The sequence below is a fragment of the Schistocerca gregaria genome, chromosome 2 (assembly GCF_023897955.1).
Source record: "Schistocerca gregaria isolate iqSchGreg1 chromosome 2, iqSchGreg1.2, whole genome shotgun sequence".
In the NCBI taxonomy this organism is placed as follows: Eukaryota; Metazoa; Arthropoda; class Insecta; order Orthoptera; family Acrididae; genus Schistocerca; species Schistocerca gregaria.
In genome coordinates this window covers 945973251-946000317 of record NC_064921.1, presented here as the reverse complement: position 1 = coordinate 946000317, position 27067 = coordinate 945973251, and the positions used below count along the sequence as shown (strand labels likewise).

The window sequence follows — 27067 nt, the reverse complement described above, 5'->3', positions numbered from 1 at the left end:
CGTACCCAACATATCTTTTTCTGATTTCTCAATTCGCTGAGTGAAGATGTTGTTTCTTTGTTTACAAAAGTGCAAAAGTGCCACTCACAGACTCTCTGGAGCACATCGGTTCCATCTTCCCACAAGACATCACAAAGCTCTTCTATGCATGTGTTAGCATGAGCTATTTTACGAGGAATGGCAGCTTCTATGAACAACTGGAAGGCATTACCATGGCTAGTCCTCTGAGTCCAGTGGTGGACAACTTGTTCATGGAACACTTTGAAGCACAGGCACTGGACTTGGCACATTATAAACCTAAAGTGTGGTACAGATATGTTGATGATACCTTCATTGTGTGGAGCCATGGTGAAGAACAGCTCAGTGACTTTCTAAGACACTATCAAATCACCACATGAACCAGAAAAGAGGCATGATTAAGATGCTCGTAATGCGGGCAAGATGAATAAGTGAGTCGCAGCACCTCAGATGTGAAATAACACATTTTGAGAGTGTTCTGAAGAGCAACAGGTACTCCACAAGTGATATTACACTCCTGGAAATTGAAATAAGAACACCGTGAATTCATTGTCCCAGGAAGGGGAAACTTTATTGACACATTCCTGGGGTCATATACATCACATGATCACACTGACAGAACCACAGGCACATAGACACAGGCAACAGAGCATGCACAATGTCGGCACTAGTACAGTGTATATCCACCTTTCACAGCAATGCAGGCTGCTATTCTCCCATGGAGACGACCGTAGAGATGCTGGATGTAGTCCTGTGGAACGGCTTGCCATACCATTTCCACCTGGCGCCTCAGTTGGACCAGCGTTCGTGCTGGACGTACAGACCGCGTGAGACGACGCTTCATCCAGTCCCAAACATGCTCAATGGGGGACAGATCCAGAGATCTTGCTGGCCAGGGTAGTTGACTTACAACTTCTCGAGCACGTTGGGTGGCACGGGATACATGCGGACGTGCATTGTCCTGTTGGAACAGCAAGTTCCCTTGCCGGTCTAGGAATGGTAGAACGATGGGTTCGATGACGGTTTGGATGTGCCGTGCACGATTTAGTGTCCCCTCGACGATCACGAGAGGCGTACGGCCAGTGTAGGAGATCGCTCCCCATACCATGATGCCGGGTGTTGGTCCTGTGTGCCTCGGTTGTATGCAGTCCTGATTGTGGCGCTCACCTGCATGGCGCCAAACACGCATATGACCATCATTGGCACCAAGGCAGAAGCGACTCTCATCGCTGAAGACGACACATCTCCATTCGTCCCTCCATTCACGCCTGTCGCGACACCACTGGAGGTGGGCTGCACGATGTTGGGGCGTGTGCGGAAGACGGCCTAACGGTGTGCGGGACCGTAGCCCAGCTTCATGGAGACGGTTGCGAATGGTCCTCGCCAATACCCCAAGAGCAACAGTGTCCCTAATTTGCTGGGAAGTGGCGGTGCGGTCCCCTACGGCACTGCGTAGGATCCTACGGTCTTGGCGTGCATCTGTGCGTCTCTGCGGTCTGGTCCCAGGTCGACGGGCACGTGCACCTTCCGCCGACCACTGGCAACAACATCGATGTGCTGTGGAGATCTCACGCCCCACGTGTTGAGCAATTCGGCGGTACGTCCACCCGGCCTCCCGCATGCCCACTATACGCCCTCGCTCAAAGTCCGTCAACTGCACATACGGTTCACGTCCACGCTGTCGCGGCATGCTACCAGTGTTAAAGACTGCAATGGAGCTCCGTATGCCACGGCAAACTGGCTGACACTGACGGCGGCGGTGCACAAATGCTGCGCAGCTAGCGCCATTCGACGGCCAACACCGCAGTTCCTGGTGTGTCCGCTGTGCCATGTGTGTGATCATTGCTTGTACAGCCCTCTCGCAGTGTCCGGAGCAAGTATGGTGGGTCTGACACACCAGTGTCAATGTGTTCTTTTTTCCATTTCCAGGAGTGTAGATGCATAACAGAACCAAACACTCGGCGAAGTGAGAAATCAGGAAAAGAAGTGTCAGGTAAGGCCTTTCGGCCATACATTCACAGAGTGACAGATAAAATTGGCCATATATTTTGCAAACATGACTATTTAAAAACTGACAAAGAAAATCAAAGAGTGTCTCAGATCAGCAAAGGAGACAAGGGCCCACTTGCAATGCCAGGAATATACCGCATGCCACACACTTGCAGAAACATTTATGTTGGAATGACTGGACGATCGATCAACACAAGGATCACGTAACATAAACAAAATTGCAGGTGGAGAAATCAGCCATAGCAGAGCTCGCTCTGTGTGAGACTGACCATGCAGTAAAATTCACCAGCACAGAAGTTCTTGCTGTAGAGAAGAACTATCACATTCACTTGTTCAGAGGAGCTATACAAAAATAGGAACGACTTCAACAAAAAAGAGGAAAGTCTCAAGGTAAATGGATCGTGGCTTCCCATGCTGTAGTGAACAGCTGTCGCAAGTAGCAAGAGGAGAACCACACTGGAAATGACTTCAGAGAAGCCCTCAGACATTGGCGTGCCACGTACATATAGTCTGCGACCTTGAGCTCAGGTCTAGTCCACCGCCAGCAACAGAGGGTGAATCTTTGGCAATGCCAGCCACAAGTGCTTGTTAAATGTCAGAAAAATCATCAGATGACCATCGGCTGAAGAACCCAAGGCAGAAGCCAACAGGCAGTTTGTCAAAAAGTGGCCTTCACATTGTTGCATCCGGAAAAAGATCCTGCAAGAATGGGACCAAAGTGACTGAAGAGAATCGTTCAGAGTGACAGAAGTGCAATGCTTCCACAAATTGCTGCATATTTCAATGCTGCGCCATCAATAAATGTCAGTGTGCAAATGATTCGACGAAACATTATCAATATGGGCTTTCAGAGTTGAAGGCTCACTCTTGTATCCTTGATGACACAAAGCTTTATGCCTCACCTGGGCCTGTCAACACCAACATTGTACAGTTGATGACTGGAAACATGTTGCCTGGTCAGACAAGTCTCGTTTCAAATTGTATCGAATGGATGGACATGTATGGGTATGGAGACAACTGCAAGAATCCATGGATCCTGCATTTCAGCAGGGGACTGATGAAGCTGCTGGAGGCTCTGGAATGGTGTGGGCTGTGTGCAGCTAGAGTGATACGTGACCCCTGATATGTCGAGATATGACTCTGACAGGTGAAACATAAGTAAGCATCCTGTTTGATCACCTGCATCCATCAATGTCCATTGTGCATTCTGATGGACTTGGGAAATTCCAGCAGAACAATGCAACACCCTACACGTTCAGAATTGCTACAGAGGGCTCCAGGAACACTGTTCCTGAGTTTGGACACTTCCGCTGGCCACCAAATTCTCCCAACATGAACATTATTGAACACATCTGGGACACCGTGCAATATGCTGTTCAGGAGAGATCTCCAGCCCTCGTACTCTTACAGATTTATGGGAAGTCCTGCTGCATTCATGTTTTCAGTTTCCTCCAGCAATATTTCAGACATTAATAGAGTCCATGCCATGTCGTGTTGTGACACTTCTACGTACTCACGGAGGCCCTACACGATATTAGGAAGGTGTACCAGTTTCTTTGGCTCTTTAGTGTAATTCAGTGTTTGTGCAGCTGTATTTTGTCAAATTAGTGTTCTAGCTTGGTAGCTATGTTGCTGAAATATTGATTTGCAAAGTTTTCAGTTCTTTTGGGATAATGTATTGTGGTACCATTGTACTGTAATAGTATGTTTACCTGTTTTGTCTTTTAGCTATTTGTTTCTTGTTTGGTGACACTCCAGGCTATTTTTGTTTTGTTTTCTGCCTTTTTTATAATTTTATAATTTTGAGACCTTTTCACTGTTACTAAAACTTTTCTGTATATGTTTTTGTATGTTTGGTAGTATTTTTGAAGTGCACGGTCATTTTGGTTGTTTTTCTATGCTGCCAAGACGTTTGAGTGTTACAGAGGATTGCCCTATACCATTGGTCACCCAGTTACGTTTCTTATGTGTTTTAGTGACTTGTAGTACATTTGGGAACACTTCTTCAAATCTGAATTTAATTTTTTATGGAAACTTTGAAAACTTCCTGTTGATACTAGTCTCCAAGTACACTTTCCATGTTTCATTGTTCATTTCCACATTAAATTCTACCCTCTTTTCTTTAGAGAAGACTGTTCTATGTGTGAGTATTTTAGTTTTATTTTCTACAGCTATGTTTAAATTTAAGAGCAAACTTGAATGATCTGTGAGGCCCAGGTTACCTACAACAACACCACAATTTTCTTTCTCTAAGTTAGTTAATATATGGTCAATGATTGATGCTCAATGCATAGTTACACTTGCGGTTGTGTTAATCAATGGTGATATTCTATAACTGTACATAATGCTCAAAAATGTGTTGTTGCAGAACCCATCTGGGTTCAATGTGTTGATGTTTAAATTTTCACAAATGAGAATTTTGCCCTTAGGATTTGTAACCATGTCCAATACTTGGATTAGTTTTACTATGAATGTATCTATGTCACCACTAGAAGAAGATAAATACATAGTATAGTTACTTTTTGGAACATATATGGCTTTCTTATTTCTATAGCTGATTTTTCTACATATTTTTCTTCACTTAACAAAATAATATGATTTCTAACTCTATACATACTCGATATTCGCCATATAGTGCAGATGCTGAGTTGTATATAGGCACAATAAATAGAGTTTCACACTTAAAGCTTTCAGCCAATGGCTTTTATCAACAATAGACACATGTATGTGCATGTGCGTGCGTGCACACACACACACACACACACACACACAACTGCAGTCTTGGGCAACTGAAACCACACTGTTACATTCCATCCTGGGTTTTCCATTGCTTGATGTATACATACTCGCTTTCTTAACAAATATACATGATCTACAACCTCTCACAGTGGTTCTGTTACAATGGCATGCTAAATTTTATGAGCAAAGAGCTACATGAGTAATTTCAGAGTGCCTACACCAATGTTCTGTTATAGAAACTTGTGACCTATCAACAGTCTGCATTTTCACTTCTAGCCGTTGCACTTTATTTCTTATGGAATGGATATTTTGAAACACTGAGCACTTTTTAACTTGGAGACTTCTCATTTTTCTTGTCTTTGTCTAAAAAATCATTTGGTTGATGAGGAGGTTTCTTTTTTCATTCTCTGCTGACACCGTGCATTTTTTTTTTTTTTTTTTTTTTTTTTTTTTTTTTTTTTTTTTTTTTTTTTTTTTCTGCTGAAGGTTCTATCGCTTCCACATAGTGAGGATGGTCCAATTATACCCCCTTGGTTATCATGTTCACCAGATATTTTTCACCAAAGCCGTTCAGGTGTGGTCCATGTTGAGTGTGAAATCTACCATCCTCTATTGCTCACATCAATGCATTCCACTTTTTTAAAATGTCCACAGATTTTAGCAAACAGATTATCGGCACTTTGTTTCTCTGTATTAACAGGCGACTGCTTATAAGATCATGTTGATGTGGAATATTCACAATTATGACATTTGTATGTGTCAGATTTTTCAGTCAGTTTTGAAGATCGCACATAGTACTTTCCATTTTGTTTTTGTGTATGTCATTAGAACCTCCCAAAAGTATGACAAAGTCTTTGTTGTGTATGCTTTTTATCTCTGTAGATGCAATCATAATCACCAAGTGGGTGCCCTGGTTTCCCTATACCATGTGAATATACACTGGGGTCCAAAATGAAAGCAACAAACTGATATTTACCTGTCCTGTGTCTAATTCTTGATATACTCATACAAACTGTCAACAGATGTCATCACGATTGTGTTCTGCATGGAAGATGGCATTCCAATCAACGACAACCATACCAGCAAAGATGTCATGGCACCTATCAAATGGGGTAGTGTTGGAAAGGTAGCCCACATCCACAATCACTGTGTACACAATCACAGAAAGTGCAGTATGGCACAGAGAAGACACCTACAGACACTCTGCTGTAGAGGGCCATAGGAAGAATGGAAGCAGGAGAGTCACAAACTGATTGGCCCGATGGCTTAATGTGAATTGTTCTGCTGCTTCTTGGATGAGGCAATGGTTTATAGAGACCGAGACTGTATCCTGAAGACCAGGACAGGCCAACCACATGTGACATCAGAGTCAATGGACTGTTATTTGGCTGTAAGGGCACAACGGTACCACCTTAGTAATGGGCTGCAACTGGCATCTGACCTTGCAGCATCCCCTGGACATGTTATATCAAGACAAATGGCATACAGAAGGCTTTAGCAGAGTGGCCTTAATTGTTGGAGACCTGCTATCTGCTTGCCTATGGTGTGTTTTCACAGACGGAAATGTCCAGAGTGGAGCCATCATATGCCACTTGGTCAGTCGAATGACGGACCAATATCCTTTTCAGAGGTGAGTCCCAATTTGGTCTGGAGAGTTATCCTCGATGGATTCGCATCTGGAGGCCACATGTAACTGATTTTGCGACTCAAAAATTGTGGAAAGAGACCAATATGGAGGAGGATCCCTAATGGTGCGGGCAGGGATGAATGTTGACCAGTCAAACACCTCTTCATGCCATTGTATGGGTGAATCAGCAAGATTTAACTGCTGTCAGGCACTGTAAGGAGATCTTGTGATCTCATGTATGGTTTTTGTGAGGTGCTGTGGGCCCATACTTTGTACTGATGGATGATAATGCTCAACGTCATAGAGCACAGATGACTAATGGTTTTTTGGAAACAGAAGATATTGCAGGCATGGCACCACCTGCTCGGTCTCCCAATTTGAATCACATATAGCATGTCTGGGATGCACAAGGCAGATGGGTTGCATCATGTTAGCATCCACCAACCACTCTCCAAGACTTGGTGAGCAGCTCTGCAGGAAGAAGAGGCATTATTGCCCCAACTGAGATTGAGGACATAATTCACAGCATGTCCCATCATTGTCAACCTTGGAGCCAGAGGAGGCCACACCCCATACTGAGCACATTAATCAGTTGTCAGAATGTGTGTGCAAATCCATTAAGTTAAAAAATTTTTTTTTGTCTACCGTTATGCAACTGATTACGTTCTGTATTCTTTGCAACATTTTTACTTTACTATCACCTGTTTATATTGTTTTGTGGCAAAATAAATGTAACTTTGCCAGATTTCCATTTGTTGCTTTAAGTTTGATCACCATTGTATATTAGCTTTTTCTCTTAGTTTATTTGCAAGACAACTACCATGGCTGTCTGAAAGCACAAATAGTTTGCTATTGGAGTTTGGTCTGGAAGCGATTTTGTGTCATTTCACTAAAAACTTCAGCACAACTTCTGTATAGCAGGTTTGCACTGCCCACATTTATGCTTGGTTTCTCATTTGTCAGCACCAATAAATTCTTTTTCTCCTGCTTTATTCACATTGCTCTTTCCCTCTTCAAATCTTCCATGAGAACTGCATAGGTCTGCACTTCAAAAACCTTCAGTAGAACATACCTGAAATTAGCTTTCGTGTACAAAGTGTGTGTTATTTTAACAGTTTTTTTTTTAATTTCAGTACTTTTTCTTGCTATCATTACACATAACATTTGTCGACTTTTCCCTAATGGCCGTACTATCATGTGGAAATTTCAGCATGTACAGTTCATGTTTTGTGAGCTGTAATTTCACATAACCATTTTTAAAGTACTGATAATAAACTGGTTACGCATTTATTCAGTTTGCTAATTTCATCCTTACAGTTTTCACATGGTTTCTTTTTAACAGCAAAATTGATTTTTTCATTTTTTAAAAAAGACACATGCTTAACTTTTACCCGTGCCATCATTTCGGGAATTTGATTTGTGATGCCAGTAAAAGGTAGCTGTGTGGAGACTCACCAGTGTGAAGAGAGAAATGGATTCAAGTGACAGATTCTGAAATGGAGTCCTTGCTGGAATTTTGGAATGGGTTCATAATGGTGAGGTTCATAAGCGTAAGGACTAGAAAACTAATGGGAAAAAATCAGCTGTATAATCATAGTAGATCAGGACCACAGTGGCAGCTGTAAAGTCATAGTAGTTTAAGAGACAGTGGCAAAGCCCTTGTTCAATAGGAAAAATAACCCTTTTTCAAAGGAGAAGTAGGTCTATTATTTGTATTTTTCTGCCACCAGTCACATTTATTTATTTTATGTTTAATTCAAAACATTCCAACAGATATTGAGCATGTTTTACTCATCATCAAGCATCTGTGCATCCTGATATTACTTAAAAATAAAGTGTCTTAGTCTACATTAACCTAGAACTATTTTGTTCTGCTGATGGAGTCATTATTGGGGTATTTGGGGGGAGGGGAAGAGCAGTGGATGGTCTGACATTGATGTCCATTGTTGCTTTCTGCTGTTATGGAGCTGTGCCTCATTGTTATGGTTGATATCACAGTCTGTGCTGGATGCAAATAGTTTTGCATTAGTTGTTGTGGCATGCTAATCATGTGATATACTTTTTATTTGTCAGTTGTTCACTTAAAGATTTTGACGTCCCATAGTTTCATCTGCATTTTTGGCACACTGGCAGTGCTATTGTTGAACATTAGACTACTGTATTGCTTATTATACACTATTTTTTTATTTACTTTCACTGCACAGATGTTCTCACACAGACAGAAGGAGTGTATCCTAAAAACAATATAGCAATTTTGCACTAGATGGACGTGCATCGATTATAATTTCTTTCACTGATATTCACAATACTCAAAGTCTGGTAGGCATTTGTTTCACATTGGCACATCTGAAACCAATTTCATAGTTCTAAGTTAAAGTTATTGAAGGATTTCAAGTTTTTGAATTAAGTTATCTGATTAAGTATAATATCCCCATTTTCTGTTTTACAACTGAAGATTTCTGTTTCATCCATGATGTTCATTCTTTTAGTTTTTCGCACTTTGCGTAAAATTTCCAAGTTGTCTTCAATTTTCAAAGGGTGAATTGTGTCATTAATGTTTCCTGCTGCTGATGATTTGTTACATTTCTCTACTCTGTAGCAGTTTATATGTTCTCCAAACTGAGTTCTGAAATTTCTGCCTGTCTGGCCTATATAAAATTGTTTATGCGTGCTGCAGGTAATTTTGTAAATGCCATGTGTATCAAGATCTGTATCTGGTGGTTTTGTATCATGAATAAGCCTCCTACTTGGGTAATTGATGCTGCTGAAGCTGATTTTTATATCTGTATTTATTAATAACCACATTTATCAGAGTATATCAAGATATGTAATTTTTACATATGTCTTAGCTGTGGTGCTGTCAGTTGTGAGTATAGTTTGTTGTTGGAAGTTCAGTTTGTTTTTTATTTGTTGTGACATTGTGTTAACGAGTGAAGGATCATATCCATTATATATTGCAATACAGTATATGGTTTCTATTTCTCATTGAAGTGTAAATTTATGGGCTCTGTATAGCACTGACCTATATGCAGCAATTTTGTTTGAGGTTGGATGTATAGAGGAGTTTGGTGTAGTAATGTCTGTACTAGTAGATTTTCTGTGAACATTGAAAGATACCTGCTGGTTTTGTTTTGATATTTTCATGCCATAAAAGATATGGTGGTGTTATCTTCATATTCGAGGCAAAATTGGATATTTTTATGCAGACTATTGAATTTATTAAAAAGAGTTGTTACTTCATCATCTGCTCCATCAAACGGACTGAAGATGTTATCCACATACCTTTTATAAAATTTAACATTGCTTGTGGTACTATCTTTCAATTTCAGTATTTTATTCTCTATGTGGTTGTTGAATATTTCATTTAACAGGCAACTAACAGAGTTTACAACTGCAAGTCCTAGATCTTGTCTGTAAGTTTTGTTGTTGAAAGAAAATCAGCAGTGTGAGACTACTAAATGGAGTACGTATATGAACTCTAATTTTCTGGTCTGCTCATTCTCTTGTTTTTCATTAGGTTTTTTCCTTATTATCTGAAATGTTTCATCTACAGGTAAACTGCTGTAAATGTTCACAATGTCTAGGGATAAAATTTTGCTTGAGTTGGTACAGCCAGGATATTCATACTATTAATATGTTAAAAGCTGCTCTTTATGTAACAAGATTTTTTGAATGTTTATTTTTAAACTAGTAAATCATGTAGGTGTCTCATTAATTTGTAGATTGGGCTATTAATTAAGTTTGCTATAGGCCTGACTGGATTGTTGATCTTATGAATTTTTGGCTGTCCTCTAGTTTTGAGGCTATGGGATACATTTCAGTAAGGTCCTGTAGTTCATTCTTAGTGAAGACAAAGTTACTATTGTTGAGGCATTTCTTATTTTAGCTTTTTTTTTATTTTTGTGTGAGGTCTATGGAGAAACATTTGTGCAGTGAAAGTACAGAAAAAGAACATTGTTACAATAAGCAATGCAATGGTGTAAAGCTCAAAAACAGCTCCTCCAGTGCACCAGTGATGCAGTTGAAGCTTTAGAATGTCAGAATCATAAGTGAACAGACCTAGATACCCTAATAGCCACTCCAGCAGTAGGGTGACATACAGGATACGTGTTACTAGATTTGTGAAAAGCATTTGATATGGCGCCCCATTGCAGACTGTTAATGGAGGTAAGAGCATATTAAATAGGTTCCCAAATACGTGCGTGGCTCAAAGACTTCTTAAGTAATAGAACCCAGTATGTTGCCTTTGACAGCGAGTATTCGTTAGAAGGAGGGGTACTGTCAGGAGTGTCCCAGGGAAGTGTGATAGAACTTTTATTTTTTGTATACATAAATGATCAGGTAGGTGTCATCATTGCACAACTGTAGTAGAATACAAGATGACTTAGACACAATTTACATTTGGTATGCTGAATGCAAGCTAGCTCTAAGTGTAGAAAAGTGTAAGTTAATTCAGATGAGTAGGAGAAACAAACCTGTAATGTTCAAATCCAGCTTTAGTAATGTGCTGCTTTACACAGTCATATTGTTTAAATATGCATATGCATCATACAAAGACAAAACTCAGCCAGAATGGAGTTCTACACCTTGGAAAAAAGATATTCAGAAGTCTACCAAGTAACATACAATCAATAAACAACGTAGCAGGATTTAAAGTTGCAGTAAAGCGGTATCTAATTTTGATCACTGCTTCTATAGTCTGAAAGAGTATCTTTATCAATAATAATGTGCCACTATGAATAATAATGTACCACTGAAACCATAGTAACATTGCAACCACTGAACAAATACAAATAATGTACCAATAATAAGTAGTGTTATCATAAGAGGTTCATGATATCAAAATAATAGAAACAATATTGTGTTAGTAGTAGCAACAGCAACAGCAGCAGTAGTAGTAGTAACAGCTTTATTCATCTGTAGATCTCTTTTTACAAATTTCTAGTTAGAGACAATCATTAGATTTACTCCTGGTATACAACACTTTTTTACAAATAACTTATTAAATAATGTAATGCCACACTGTTCACTTGTATCTCACTATCAGTCACTGCACACACTATACACACTTTGTTTCATAACACTTCACTCACTACACACACACACACACACACACACACACACACACACACACACACACACACACACACACACACATGTGTACATTGGTGGTCTGGTCCATTTTCTGTACCACAACTTCCCATTTGATATTCTGAAAAAGTGAGTCAGAATCCTCTATAATGAGTAAGATGTTGAGCTCAGAAAGACGAAGTGGTGTTAGTATTGTGTAATGCATTGCTTGGGGGTAAGTTTTTCTAGAAAAGGGAAAAAGAAGGAAAAAACATAGTGTGAAGGTGTTATGTGAATTGTTGGATGTTTTATAATAATTATTATTATTTGTATAACATTTTTTTTTACCAAACCCCTACTCTGTTCTACGAGGCCCATCCACAAAGTACATTACATTTTGGAATTAAAAATAAATAAAGTATTGGAAATTTTTTTATTATATACAGATGAAAACCACACTTCAATCCTACTTTTCTAGATCGTTGCCATTTAAATTAAGGCACTTATCGTAGCGATGGACGAGCTTGGAAATTCCTTTGTCGTAAAATTCGGCCGCCTGCTCCTTCAACCACGTGGTTACCTCTTCTTGAAGCTGTGCGTCATCATCAAAACGCTGCATAGCCAACCACTTCTTCATTGCTGGGAATAAGTGGAAGTCGCTCGGTGCCAGGTCGGGACCGTACGCGCGGATGAGGAAACAACTCCCACTTAAAAGATTCGAGAACTTCACGAGTGGTATTTGCCGTGTGGGCCCAGGCGTTGTCGTGAATCATCAAGATCTTTGAGCCCAACTTTCCCCTGCGCTTGTTTTGTATTTCTCTTCTGAGGTTGTGCAGAGTTTGGCAATACCTTTGCGAGTTTATTGTAGTGCCTCTTTCCAGGAAATCCACAAAAATCGTATTTCTACCGGGTTACTGATTAACCACGTGATTGAAGGCGCAGGCGGCCAAATTTTACGATGAAGGAATTTCCAAGCTCGTCCATCGCTACAGTAAATGCCTTAATTTAAATGGCAACTATGTAGAAAAGTAGTGGCTTTCATCTGTATATAATAAAAAAAAATTCCAATAGTTTATTTATTTTTAATTCCAAAACGTAATGTACTTTGTTGATAGCCCTCATATCTAAGTAATACTTCAATGCATAAACTGTATTGCATAACAGGTACTTTTTAGCTGCCTTTTTAAATAAATGTATTTTTGCAATTTGTTTTATCTGTTTTGATAGTTTATTCTACAGTTTTACTCATTGGTAGAAAATGCTGTTTTGAGTTTTATGTTTATTTTTTCTTGGAAAATGTAAGTTGAGTCTAGCTCTTGTTCCATGGTCATGGACATAACTTTTTTTTGCAGTAATTACCAATGTTATTTTTGATGTGTACAACTGACTGGTAAATGTATTTACACAGAGCACTTAAAATCCTGTGTTTTGGACAGATCTTCTTCAATGAGCTCGACTACCATTTCTAGTCATGATTCTTGTGGCTCTTTTCTGGAATTTGAAAATTGTGTTGGTATTTTGTGCATTTGTTCCTCCAAAAAAAAATATCATAGCTAAGAATTGAGTGTACATATGAATAGTATGTAACTAAAAGACACTGCATGTTACACACTGATGACAGGATTCTAAGGGCATAACAAGCTGATGAGATTCTGTTGACAAGTACCTTTGTGTGTTCACACCACTTCAACTGAGAATCAGTATTCATTCCTAGAAATTTTGAATTTGTTACACGGTCTATGGAGGTACCATCTACATTTAATTTTACATTGTCATTTTCCCTCTTCGAACTGAAATTCATCGCATTAGTTTTCTTTATATTCAGTGTCACTTTATTGCTTATTGACCAGCTGTTAACTTCCTTGAGAGAATCATTTGCTTTCTCTGCAAGGAGTTCTCTTGTTTTCTCAGTGACTATAATATTGCTGTCATCAGTGAAGAGAATTTTTTCACTATGAGTAACACTACTGGGAAAGTCATTGATGTACATTAGGAATAGTATTGGTCCTAATATGCTACCTTTCGGGACCCATAAATTAATGTATTTTGGTTCTGATAAGTGTTGTACTAAATGTTTAGACCTTTTTGAAGTATGTATTATCGCTACCCTTTGTACCCTATCTGGTAGGTATGATCGAAACCAGTCATTAGCAAACCCTCTTATTCCTAATGCTTCTAATTTATTTAATAGAATCTTGTGGTCAACTGTATCAAATGCCTTAGAAAGATCCAAAAATATGCCTGTGACACAGTCATCTTTGCCTTTGACACACTCATATTTGCCTGTAACACATTCATCTTTGTCAAGAGCATCAAGTACAACCTTTGTGAATTCTACTATGGCTGACTCCGTATTTTTGCCACTTTGGAAACCAAACTGTGATTCGCTTAAAAGGTTGTATTTTTTCAGGTAATTCATTAATCTGTCTTTCATAATTGCTTTTATTATTTTTGAGAATGGTGACAGCAGAGAAATGGGCTGGTAATTTTCTATGTCTTCTGCATTACCTTTCTTAAGCGAAGGTATAACTCTTGCCTGTTTTAACTGCTCTCCTGACGTGAAGGATTCGTTTATTATACTTGTTAAGGGGCCTTGTATAATCTGTCTGCATTGCTTGAGTACACATATTGGTACTTCATCAAAGCCTACTGACTTTTTATTTCTTAGTTTTTGAACAGTTTGATTGACTTCATTCTCTGAGGTTGGAAGTAACATCATTGTATTTAATGCAACATTATTTACAGGTGTTAAATTTGTTTTGGGGAATTTCTTCTGTAACTTCTCTACAATACTTGAAAAATGCTCATTTTCATAGTTTGCTAAGTGTTGTGGATCATTTATTACCTTATCCCCCTCCTTTAGCATTTTGTTATTCTGCATTTCTTTGCCTCTCCCCATTCCCTTCCTTCATAACATTCCAGACTGCTTTGTTTTTATTCTCTGCATTATATATTATTTTGTTATTAAATGACTCTTTTTGCAGCAATCAGCACCTTCCTATAGATCTTTTTGTATCTATGATAGAAATTTAAGAATTCTGGATCATTGCGACTCATTTTCATGGAACTGAGGTATTGAAGTGTATGGGAGGACTTCTTAATACCTGCTGTTATCCATCTGTTTTTGTGAGATGTCGATACATACATGCATACTTTTGGAAATGTCTTTTCAAAGTTCAATTTAAATAGTGTGGAAAATTTAGAGAATTTCATATTCACATTGGTTTTCTTATACACTTCATCCCAACTTTGTTTTGCAAGTTCTTTTGAAAAATCTTTTATTTTGATTTCTGATAGATGTCCTTTGTAGGCTTGTAGTTTAGGGAATTATTTGATGCCTGATTTTACTGTTGTTATTTGGCAGAGATGGTCTGATAGGCTGAGATCTTTTACAGCTACATCACATTTTACCTGTCCATATTTGTGGCCACATGGTCAATTACTGATGCAGTCATTGTAGTAACCCTTATTGCACTATTGACCAATAGGGACATACCAAAACTCTGAAGGATATTTATGAGGGTGCTGCTGGATTCATTTATGATATTAGTGTTGATGTTAATCTCCCCACACAGCATTATGTTGACCTTTGTACTTGAGACTTTATCTAGCACTTCTGTCAATTTATTGAAAAAAAAAAGAGTCCACACTACCACTGGGAGATCTATACACACATACAATGATTAATTTATTGGTGATATCAAACCCTGTTAATTCAATAGCTGAAATTTCGAAGTGTTTGTCTTCACTTGCTGTACTGAGGTCATGTCTTGATTTGAACTGTGTTCCTTTTCTGATATAAATGCATGATCATCCACCCCTTGAAGTAGTTCTGCAGTAAGAGTTTGCCTTTTCATAAGTTGATAACACTATATGTTGAATGTCTGTCTCTTTACACCAGTGCTCAGTAACACAAATTACTGTTCAGTTCAAAGAGTGGAGCTCAATTTCTTATAGTTGTATTTTATTTTTTATTGTTGCATGTTTTGGTGAAGGATTGTTAAGTCAGTGAAATGCCCTATGTTACTCTTTACAGTTGTTTGTTTTTCTTTGTGATGTCTGGTATGTGTGATATTTGGAGTGTTGAAATCTGTCTTGTGAGTGATTGTTTCAGTATTTTTTAAAGTGCTGGAGATATTCTTTAGGCAGGAGAGCCTGTTGTCTGAATTTATCCTAATAAAGACTTACTCTTCCTACCCATGACAACAGGTATTTGACCATGTGTGGCCCGAGATCCATCCCCTATACTTTCATGAATCAGCTGTGCTAATCTTCCCTTCCCAGTCCTGTTTAGGTGTAGGCCATGCCTAGTGAAACCCCACCTGTTGATAGTCCCAATGGGCACCAGAGAAACATGAGCATATTTGGCTGCCCTCAGAGCCGTTCCTAACCCCAAATTGATTCACCTCACAGCTCCATCAAGGTGTGGCCGATCATGATGCCAGAACAGCTCAGCAAAGTGTTCGTTGGTGCCATGAGTCAGGGAAGCTATCTTGTCCCTGTCATCACCTATGTCATATGCCCCATCCCTGTCCAAACTGTGCCTCCTGGAGTGGCCGTGTGGTTCTAGGTGCTACAGTCTGGAACCGAGCGACCGCTACAGTCCCAGGTTCGAATCCTGCCTTGGGCATGGATGTGTGTGATGTCCTTAGGTTAGTTAGGTTTAATTAGTTCTAAGTTCTAGGTGACTGATGACCTCAGAAGTTAAGTCGCATAGTGCTCAGAGCCATTTGAACCATTTTTTTGTCCAAACTGTTTCCCGCACCACTCACTATCACTACATGGTCTTCTTTTGTAAAGTCCTTACATAAAGACCCTAAGTCCTCTATCACATGACTCAGCCCTGCATTTGGCTTGAAGATACTGGTGGCCTGGTACATTGCCCCTAAACTTTCCTGTAACTGAGGCCTACACCTCACCCATGGCTACTAGCTAGCAGCACTTTCTTCTTCCTAACACCTTGCACACTCTTAGGCTTCTTGGCCTCAGTTGAAGTGTGCTACACATTTTCTGTTCCTTGTTCTACCTGAGGCTCTTCTCCACTTAACTCTGGCAGCAGTAGATACCTATTTTTGGTGTTGATGATAAAACTTTCAGATCACATTCTCTTTCTTCCTATCCTCCTACCAACTGTCAGTTCCAAACTACCCTCCACCCCCTATCTTCCTTGATCCTTGCTTCCTCCAACTGTGCCTAAAGGGCACATATCTTCCTTCCCTCTTCCCCAATCAAAATGTTCCTACTGCATACTCCACAGTTCCAGGAGAGAGCCTCTTCTGTTCTTCCAATCCACGTAGGGTAGCCGTGCCGTCTCAGGCATCTTGTCACGGTTCATGCAATTCCCTCTGTCAGAGGTTTGAGTCCTCCATCGGACAGGGGTGTGCTTGTTGTTTTTAGCATAAGTTAGTTTAAGTTAGTTTAATTAGGGTGTAAGCCTAGGGACTGATGACCTCAGCAGTTTGGTCCCATAGTCTTTACCACAAATTTCCAATTTTTTCTCCCAACATTCACCCCACTGCATCCCCCCCCTTCCCAGTGAAAATATTTCCTACAAGATTGGCAACAAATCCCTCTGCTCACTACCCTATAACAACTACCACATTTCTCACTCACGGTTAGTTTCAAAAGAATAATTAAGTATAAGAATGTTTTAAATTTGTCAAGGGCGTAAGATTGGCTGAATGTAAACAAAAAATGACACAGTGGTCTATGTGTGGTTGTTGTTATTTTTGTACTGATTTAGAGACACAATGTAAAAAGAATGAATTAGTAATTACTTTGCTTTTAGAGAATTTACGTATCAAGCATGTTTGTCAGAAAATTTAGGCCTAAATCGTGTCCATCTAACTAGTAAACAATAAGAAATGTATTAGATAACTAAAATATCAAAACGTTTAATTACACTTTTCTTACAACAATAGACACTGATGAAACCAGTAGCTGTCTTTGTTAATGAATTTTTTTATGAATTTTAAATGATGTCCAACATCTTATGAACATTCTATTTACCAACAGGGTCTCATAGACAAATAAATAAATAAAAATAAAAGGTGAAATTATTTTTGAGGAACACTATTGAGAAAATTAGAGAACCGGCATTTGTGGCTGAGTGTAAAACAATTCTAGAGCAACCAATGTACAACTCACAGCACTAAGATAAGATACAAAGAATTAGGGTTCATATGGAGGCATATAGACAGTAATTTTTCCCTTGCTCTATTTGTAAGTGGAATAGGAAATGAAATGACTTGTAGTGGTATAGGATACTCTCTGCCATACACCATACAGTGGTTTGTGGAGTACACGTTACCAAAAAGCCCAGTTCTGCCTGCTTCGTGATCAGAAACCTCACTCACTGTGTTGACCTTCAGACAAGAGTGCTAGAATACTATGCTTACTTTCACTCAGTTCCGTCCTTTGTGGAACAAGAAACAGTTTTAGCACTCACTTGAAATAATTTGAATAAATAATGTGAAACATGAGCTGAATGGCTAGATGAAACTCTAAAGTTAATTGTTGCTAACTTTTATAATCTGTTTGTGAGTGCTGTAACCATTTATTAATTTGTGGTTTTAAGAATGCATAGGAGATAACAACTGGAGGATAGAATACAACTTAGTACTCGAAGAAAAATGTGTAACTGGTGTGTATGTTTACAGCCTTGTTTAAGTAGAAAGTGACCTACAGAAAAACACGCCAGTGTTATTAGAAGCACATCAACATGACAAAGAAGGCAGCCTTGAGTTAATTTAATTTTCTTATAATGTCGTTTAATCTGCTTTAATATCTTCAACAAGTGACAAAATACATGTTCCATGAAATATAGTAGCTGCAACTGAGAGGGTAAAGAACACAAAATAGTAAACAGTGTTGAGTAATGCATGTTCTAGGTATTTGCAAAACTCAAGATAGGTAAAAGAAGAAGAAAAGCTGAAGCAAAATGAGTTTGGGAAGGCCACTGTGGAGAAAGTTTTGAGTATTTAAGGGAAATATTTATATATTATTCTTTCCATAATTTTCTTCATAGCCTTACTATGCAATAAGGGACCATATGCATACAGTTTAACACCAGTTAACCGAACTAAAGGGGGAAGCCATTTTGGAGAATGGTTTTTTTTACCATGAATATTTAATATGTAATGCAGCACTTTGTATTATAATTACAGTATGGATTTTTGGAAAGTTAAATGAATTCAAAAATCTCTTTGTAGGTTATGCTAACATTCTTTATTAAATTTAAAATTACATTTTTAGGATTACAGTACATTTTGTACAGTGTACTGTACTTTATAGTCTGTGGCAAATTAATTGCTTATTGATAAAACTCAGTATATTTGTTTGTTTCTTGTGCCCCTCCAAATGTTTTCGAAGAGAAATGTCCCACCATTGTTAGAAGGGCATCAGCCAATGTTGACTCACTGCATTGTTTGCCAGATCTGATAGCAGTCTATAATAACAACAACACATGTACTATAATTTCTATATTCTGTTATACCTAGCAAGTTTCTGAAAGATAAATTCTTAATATAACAATGGAAAATACAAGATGGAATGTAACAATGTTATGAAAGGGAAAGTTGCTACTCACCATATAGCGGAGATGCTGAGTCGCAGATAGGCACAACAAAAAGACTGTCACAATATAAGCTTTCAGCCAACAGAGCCTTTGTTGAAAATAGATGACACACACACACACACACACACACACACACACACACACACACGACTGTGCGTGTGTGTGTGTTGTCTATTTTTGACAAAGGCCTTGTTGGACAAAAGCTTATATTGTGACAGTCTTTTTGTTGTGCCTATCTGTGACTCAGCATATGGTGAGTAACAACTTTCCTTTTCATAATTCTTAATGCAGGTTTTCCACTAGTATGTGAGAATCATTGTCAGCTATCACTCTGTCATCTGTGTCCCCTAGTTTGGGCTTTTTGATCACAATGGCATTTGACTGCAAAACTATTTCTACAGTTTTGTGGTCTGTGATTTTTCGTGAATCATCCATGACAACCCATCATCCATGTTGCACATATCCATGTCATCACATCCAGGAAATCTTTTTAACAGTCTGTCAACTTTTAAAAGTTTTCTGACTCATCTTCAATCCCATAATACATTTTTCTCCAGCACCTTTCAAGTGTTTCTGCTTTCACATTATTCCAGGCTTGCGCATACCAACAAATTAATGTGTTTCACATGTATAGTCCTCAGTAGATTATTCATGTTTTTGTTTTGCACATCACTGTCTTGCAGGATGGTTCTCAAAAATAGCCCACATTAGTGCCGCATAAATGCCACTGTTAGACCCTGATCCACTGAGTGAATTGGGAAAAAAGGCACAATAATTTGCCACTTTTTAAATTGTAAGGATGCATATGCAGATTCTCAGTTAATAAGATGGCTTTATTAAGCAGATGTTTTCCAGTTAAAATTTTTCAACTTTCAGTATACACCGATCACTAAACAATTTGCCAAAGAGTTCACAGGACATCCCAGAGCTTTATGGGGTATGAGAAAAAAAAAAAAGAAAAAGAAAAGGGAACTGGTAGTGAATTCTGGGCAACATCCTTCAAGGCTTGAGGTATTTTTGACTTCCCGATGCACAGAGGGGCGCAGATTGTGCGCTAGACATTTGATGCCGAAAGAATAGTGGTCCATTCTTTTTTTTTTTCTTTCTGTGTCCTATGGCAGATTTTTCTTCTGTTAAGGATTTCTGTAAATAACATCTTAAAATTAGCTACTGTTTCGTCAAATTGTAAATTTTGTCCTTTGTAATGTACCCTCTTTCGTCCGGGGTGAAAATCAAATATCAAGTAACAAAATTTCAATTCATTTAAATGCTATTTCAAACCCTGAGATTATGATGATCAATTGATGTCACCCCACCAGCTTGGGTGGTCTGTATCTACAACAGACGATGTTAAGCTTAATATTTAGACAAAAAAATGATACATCACAGAATACTAAAACTAATTAAAATACCTTACCTTTAGATGCTGAATTTGGTCTCATTGTCTTGATTCTCGCCATGGTGCATTCCATCCATCTAACTTTGTTAATATTAGGTCCGGGTCTTTGTGTGCTAATGAAAACTGGTACTCGCTTTTTGTTTTACTATTGATTCTTCATTGTTATTAATTTAACTTTTTCACAATAATTTCCACCTTCATATCACATACTATTTATAGTTACTCTCTATATAAGACGATAGACTTCCTTCCGTACTCCCATCAACAGTCCACTTCACAAAACCACGCTCTCCCCACAACAGTCCAACTAACTCACTCCAACCGTCACCTTAACAATGTCCGACTCTCGACCTTTCACACACGAATGTCTTTGGCTCACACTGGTGCCAACATATTCTCCAGAAATAAACAAATAAAGTTCACATTATAGAATAATATAATACAAAAGATTTGGGCAAAATTAAATACTACATACAATAATATTAAATAAAAAAATCATAGAAATGAAATAGGAGCAAGGGCAGATGCGACTATAAGGGTGGTATCGCACTCTTCAGTAGCCCGTTACATTACACCTTGATGCAGCCTTGGGTGTAATCTTCAGACTCTGTTTTGGAAACGTCATCCACATCTAGGGCTGCAGATGACTTTTCTCTAATACATTCAGTTGCCAAATGACTGGTAAGTTGGTGGGTGGGGAAGCAACTCAAGGTCAAGTTTTCACATTTCCCCATTAACAGTAGTGCGGCACATTCTTGCCTTGAATTATTTCTATGCAGTACAGTTTTTGCAGTCTTCAGAGGTGTTTCAGATAATCTGAGCTTCTGTTAATGCAAGTTCAGTTAACTAGGGTTTTACTGTAATCCTATTCTATGAATAAAATTTGGAATCTCTATGAATATTAGTATACTCAAGATTTTAGTCAAAGAATTTGGATCAAAGTGAGTATTCTAGCAGTAAGATATAGTTTTGGATAGATTTTCCTTTTACATGCACAGAATACTCTTACAGGCGTTATTCATATGTTTGTCCATAGGGCTAACTATCATGGCACTCTCATTGCCTCCACCTCCTGTTGATGTCAGAGTGAATCATCCATTCTTGTTCTTCCTCAAGGATACTTCCTCTAACATAATTTTCTTTGGGCATGTTACGACTCCTTGAGAAAAGGTAATATAACTCATATTTGGAGTCTTATAAATATGGATGCCATGTAAAAAGATTTGCATAACCTATTATAATTTTCTTATTTTGTGTTTTATGTTCATTGTTCACCAAAAAAAATTTCTTCAGTATCATAAAGAAAATATAATACATGCTCCTAAAGTGAAGGAAGTTGGCTCTCTTTCGCAGATGTGCCTCTTGTCAGAATGGTAGGTAAATATCGTAGCAGATTAATATTATATGGAACGGAACAGAGGTGTTCAATTACCAACATTTAAACAGGAATTTAAAGTAGGGTGGACAGAAAAGAACTCTGGAATTACAGACATTTCATGTACCCGGTGGAAGAGTTGCAGAAGGAATAACCAAATAAGTTAAATAAAATTATACTGATCCTGTAGAAATAGAAATTACTTCAAATTTTGCTTCAGTGTCAGTACAAAAGTCAGGAATAGTAATTTTGGAAAACAAAAGCATTTCTAAAACTGTATTTTTATTTAGATGCTGGATTAACCCTTTAATGAAAATGTGCCTCTCTAGGCGTGAGACTTCAAAGTGATAGTGTTTAACTGGATTTGCATTAAAATGAAGATTCTGCTATTTGTTAGAAGGCTGTTTGTGAACAGAAATGTCCACATTACCAATATACAGATCTACATAAACTTCAAAATAAACATTATGAAATACAGAAAAACATCACGCAAATATTAGGATGGAAAAGGCACTAGCATGTTCCTATAATTGTTAATCTAAATGATTATTAGTGATGTTGATGTCTGAGCCAATTGTGAGTAGTATTTTGGTTAACTGAGTGGTTAGCAGTAAGCATTTGATTCAGTACCACACCAGTACTTATTAGCAAAAGTACAGTCATATAGGACCTCAATTGAAATTTGTAACTGGATTGAGAATTTCTTGTTAGAGATGACACACCATGTTATCTTGCATGGAGAGTTACTGACATATGTAGAAATAACATAAGGTGTGCTCTGGGGAAATGCATTGTGGCCCTTACTGCTCACGTTGTACATTATTGTCTGCACACAAAATTAATTCCTTGCTTCATTTATTCATAGTAACTTCCAGTTTTTCGCAGTTGATGTAGTTACATCTCACGAAGTAATGTCTCAAAAAGCTAAAAAATGTAAAATTATACACATCAGAAAACATGTAAACATAGTATCTTATGCAGTTTCAGTATCAGTGAGTCACAATTAGAATGAATCTGTCAGCTCATTGAAATATGTGGCTGGAACACTTTATAGGGATATGAAATGGAACAACCACATAGGCTCACTCAAAGGTAAAGCAGATGTGCAGACTTTGGTTAATTGATAGAATACTGGAAAAAAATCTCCTCAATAAAGAAGATTACATACAAAGCACTCATGTGACCTGTCCTAGATTATAGCTCAAGTTTGTGGGATCCATACCAAAAAGGATTAAAAGAGCACATTGAAAATATGCAAAGAAGCTCAGTATGAATGGTATTAGATTTACTTGAATAATGGGAGGGTGTCACATAAATATTCGAAAAGCTTAACTTGCAGACACTTGAAAATAGAATACTACCCTACAAAAGCTAGCTTACAAAGTTCCAAGACCCAGTATTAAGTGGGGAACCTACAAATATACTACAACTTTGTACATATCACACGACAAAATTATACTAATTATTGTGCACTTGGAGGAATCAAAACAGTCATTATCTTCACATGCCATATGTAAATGAAATCAGAATAAACCGTAATACTTGGTAGAATGAGAAGTACATGCTGTTGTGCATGTCTCAGTGATTTTCACGGCATAGATTCACATGTAGGTATTAAGATCACAGCAGTAATTTGAGCTCTAGGAGCTTGAGTAGAGTGGGTCATAGAAATTGGACAACCAAAACACAAATCCTTCAATAGAAGACCTCGGTATAATAATGATTATAAGAGTGATTAAGCTCATATTTCACTGAAAAAATACGGCAACCAGCCACTTTTTAATGCATTTTTATTAACGCCAATATGCATTTCAGGTTTGCACACATCTTCAGCTGGCTAGTTACATGGTTCTTCAGTTACTACAGTAGTACAATCTTGACAGCAGTTTGGATGCTGCAGCAGGCCTGTGCAAAAGCAACGATTCCAATCATTTACTTCAATTTTGCAAGTTTAAAGTCACACACTATCAGTTGTTTTAAACTCGCAAAATTGAAGTAAATGATTGGAATTGTTGCTTTTGCACAGGCCTACTGCAGCATCCAAACTGCTGTCGAGATTGTACTACTGTAGTAACTGAAGATCCATGTAATTTGTCAGCTGAAGATGGGTTCAAACCTGAAATACATATTGGCGTAAATAAAAACGCATTAAAAAGTGGCTGGTTGCCGTATTTTTTCAGTGAAATATCATTATCCGCGGCCATGGAGCTCAACAGTCCAAATAAAATGGACAAATTGTTATTGATTAAGCTCATGTCTTTGTGAAAAGTGAAGAGTGATAGTAAATAATGATTTACAGATTTAATAAACAGGCTTATGGAATGGGATGAGAAACATTTGTACCTTGGCATAGATGGAAGGTACATAATATTGGGGGCATATTTTGTGTGTGTGCCTTTTGAAACAGTCGATGAACCTATCTACCATACTCTTCATCACCAAATATAAGATCCAGACCTCTGCCTGCTGGGAAGATATAGTAATATTGATGAAGCATAGTTACAAGAGAACCATTGGCAGGGGTTTTGAAAAATGCCAAATTGGAAGTAATCTGTAAAAGTCTGTGAAAAAAAAGGTGAAGAAAAATAAACAAAGTGGGAAGTTGGAATGAAGAGGGCATGAGCAGACCATTACAGAGAGATGTAGGCACCTACATCTCATAGGTACTGAAGAAATTATCCTACGTATAGTTTGTTAACCTTTTAATACACATGTATATCAAATTTAAGATATCTTTTACAACAATAAAATTGTGAAACTTCCTGGCAGATTAAAACTGTGTGCCAGACTGAGACTCAAACTCAGGACCTTTGCCTTTCGTGGGCAAGTGCTCTACCAACTGAGCCACCCAAGCATGACTCACACCCCATCCTCACAGCTTTACTTCCCCCTGTACCTCATCTCCTACCTTCCAAACTCCACAGAAGCTCTCCTGCGAAACTTGCAGAACTAGCACTCCTGGAAGAAAGGATATTGCGGAAACATGGCTTTGTCACAGCCTGGGGGATGTTTCCAAAATGAAATTTTCACTCTGTAGTGGAGTGTGCACTGATATGAAACTTCCTGGCAGATAAAAACTGTGTTCCGGACTGAAACTTGAACTCAGGACCTTTGCCTTTCGTGGGCAAGTGCTCTACAAACTGAGGTACCCAGGCATGACTCACACCCTGTCCTCACAGCTTTACTTCTGCCAGTACCTTGTCTCCTACCTTCCAAACTTCAAAGAATCTTTCCTGTGAAGTAAAGCTGTGAGGACTGGGCATGAGACGTGCTTGGGTAGCTCAATTGGTAGAGTATTTGCCCGCGAAAGGCAAAGGTCCAGAGTTCGAGTCTTGCTATTGCACACAGTTTTAATCTGCCTGGAAGTTTCATATCAGCACACACTCCACTACAGAGAGAAAATTTCATTCTGAAAACATCCCCCAGGCTGTGGCAAAGCCATGTGTCTGCAATATCCTTTCTTCCCAGGAGTGCTAGTTCTGCAAGTTTGCAGGAGAGCTTCTATGAAGTTTGGAAAGTAGGGGACAAGGTACTGGCAGAAGTAAAGCTGTGAGGATGGGGTGTGAGTCATGCTCGGGTAGCTCAGTTGGTAGACACTTGCCTGCGAAAGGCAAAGGCCCCAAGTTCGATTCTCGTTCCAACACATAGTTTTAATCTGCCAGGAGATTTCATATCAGTGCACACTCCACTCCAGAGCAAAAATTTCATTCTGGAATAAAATTGTGTTTATATAAACATCAACTTCCATAAATTTTGACTCTGTGGACTTGGATCACATGAAATGATATGTAGTAAGATGTGGTTGTTGTTTCACAGACTCCCTAAGTTTGAAAGAAAAAATAGGAATGGTGGCTGACAGAATTGTAGCCAAGGAGTTCTGTACAAGTACAAAATTTCACTGCTGCTTCCAGTTGGCTTTTATAGTTGATGCTGGATGCTACAGACTCAGTGTTGTCTAAAGACAAGTTACAACTGAGTTCCAATTAATTCTATCCAGTATGCGCTGACCACAATTTCATTCTTTCTCCCATCTTAGTGTTGCCCATTACATATTTTGAATTACTGCTGATGCAAATGCTATAGAAATGTAAACAGAGGTCTCAAGTACAAACATTATTCTGGGGAGGGTAATCACAGTTCATAAACATTCTGAATAACAATAAAAACACTCAACACTCAATAACCATTCAAATTATCATTTAAATCATAACAACTAAAACACTCAAGAATGGCAAGGTATTTCCAATTTGTTATTAAAAACAGTCAGACCATTCTTTATACTTTCTTTCTCTGCATCTATGTGGCAGTGCCCTAAGACAGTTCTCGGCAACTTTTAAAACTAATTGTGGAACTTCTGTATCCAGTTTTCATGGAATTACCAATAAATATGGTGAGTATTAGAATTTTCTGTCATTAACCCTTCCCAATTTATTCATTTCAAAATTAGACTCATTTGAGAAACTATCTGCAAAAAAAGATAGTCCTGTCCCACAGATGAGAATATTCTTAGTAATGGTAATTAATATTTTTGTCCATAGGAGCAATTATGATGACATACTCCTTGCCTCCACCTCCTGTTGAGTTCAAAGTGAATCATCCATTCTTGTTCTTCCTGAAGAACATTTCTTCCAGCATAATATTCTCTGGACGTTTCATGACCCCATGAAAAAGGTAATAGATTTCTTTTTTGGAACACTAAGGAAATTAAAAGAATTTTCATATAATTCAGAATTTTTTTTTGTATTTTGTGGCTGATGCTTTTTGAATAACATCATTTATTGGAAAAGTCACTTGTTCTTTCACAACTTTTCTCTCAGCACTAATTATTATGGTGTTGTGTGCATTCATCACAAGCAACAACAGTAAATTAGTGTTCAAAAGTCAAATGTAATCTTAAAGAAAAGAGAGAAATCACTGTAAATGGCCATAAAGATTTAATCAAAAAGAAAAACTGAACTGTCTGCATACCTTGGTTATTAAACACAACAAAAATTTTTCATTACTCCCATAAAGCCTCAATCATGTTTTGACTTTTCTTCTCACAGAATGTAGGCGCTTGGCTCTTGGTGAAATTTAGAGTGTAATGGCATAAACATGGCATAAATTCCCTGTCTCATAAACAGAATTCTCAGATAGCCTGAAATGTTCAGTAAGAGTTCTTCACAGGTAGTTTAAAGGTCCAAGTGGATTTCAGTCTTCCTCAAATAAAAATAATCAATGCTAGCCACTGCTTTTTTCTGCTGTATCTTCTAC

General features: G+C 38.2%; 1 protein-coding gene across 7 annotated transcripts in view; it reads left to right on the top strand.

Moving 5' to 3' along the window:
• LOC126335405 (leukocyte elastase inhibitor-like) overlaps positions 1-27067 on the top strand; it is a 195773-nt gene that overhangs the window by 127049 nt on the left and 41657 nt on the right. For 2 of the 7 annotated variants that reach the window (XM_049998669.1, XM_049998670.1), the window contains one exon: positions 26353-26485. The exons of 3 other annotated variants lie outside the window; for them this stretch is intronic. In XM_049998669.1, coding sequence (XP_049854626.1) covers positions 26353-26480 — 128 coding nt within the window. In that variant the 3' untranslated portion in view covers positions 26481-26485. Of the gene's footprint in view, positions 1-21475; positions 21610-26352; positions 26486-27067 lie in introns of those variants that run through there. 2 more of the 7 variants (XM_049998673.1, XM_049998671.1) reach the window with 2 other exon arrangements.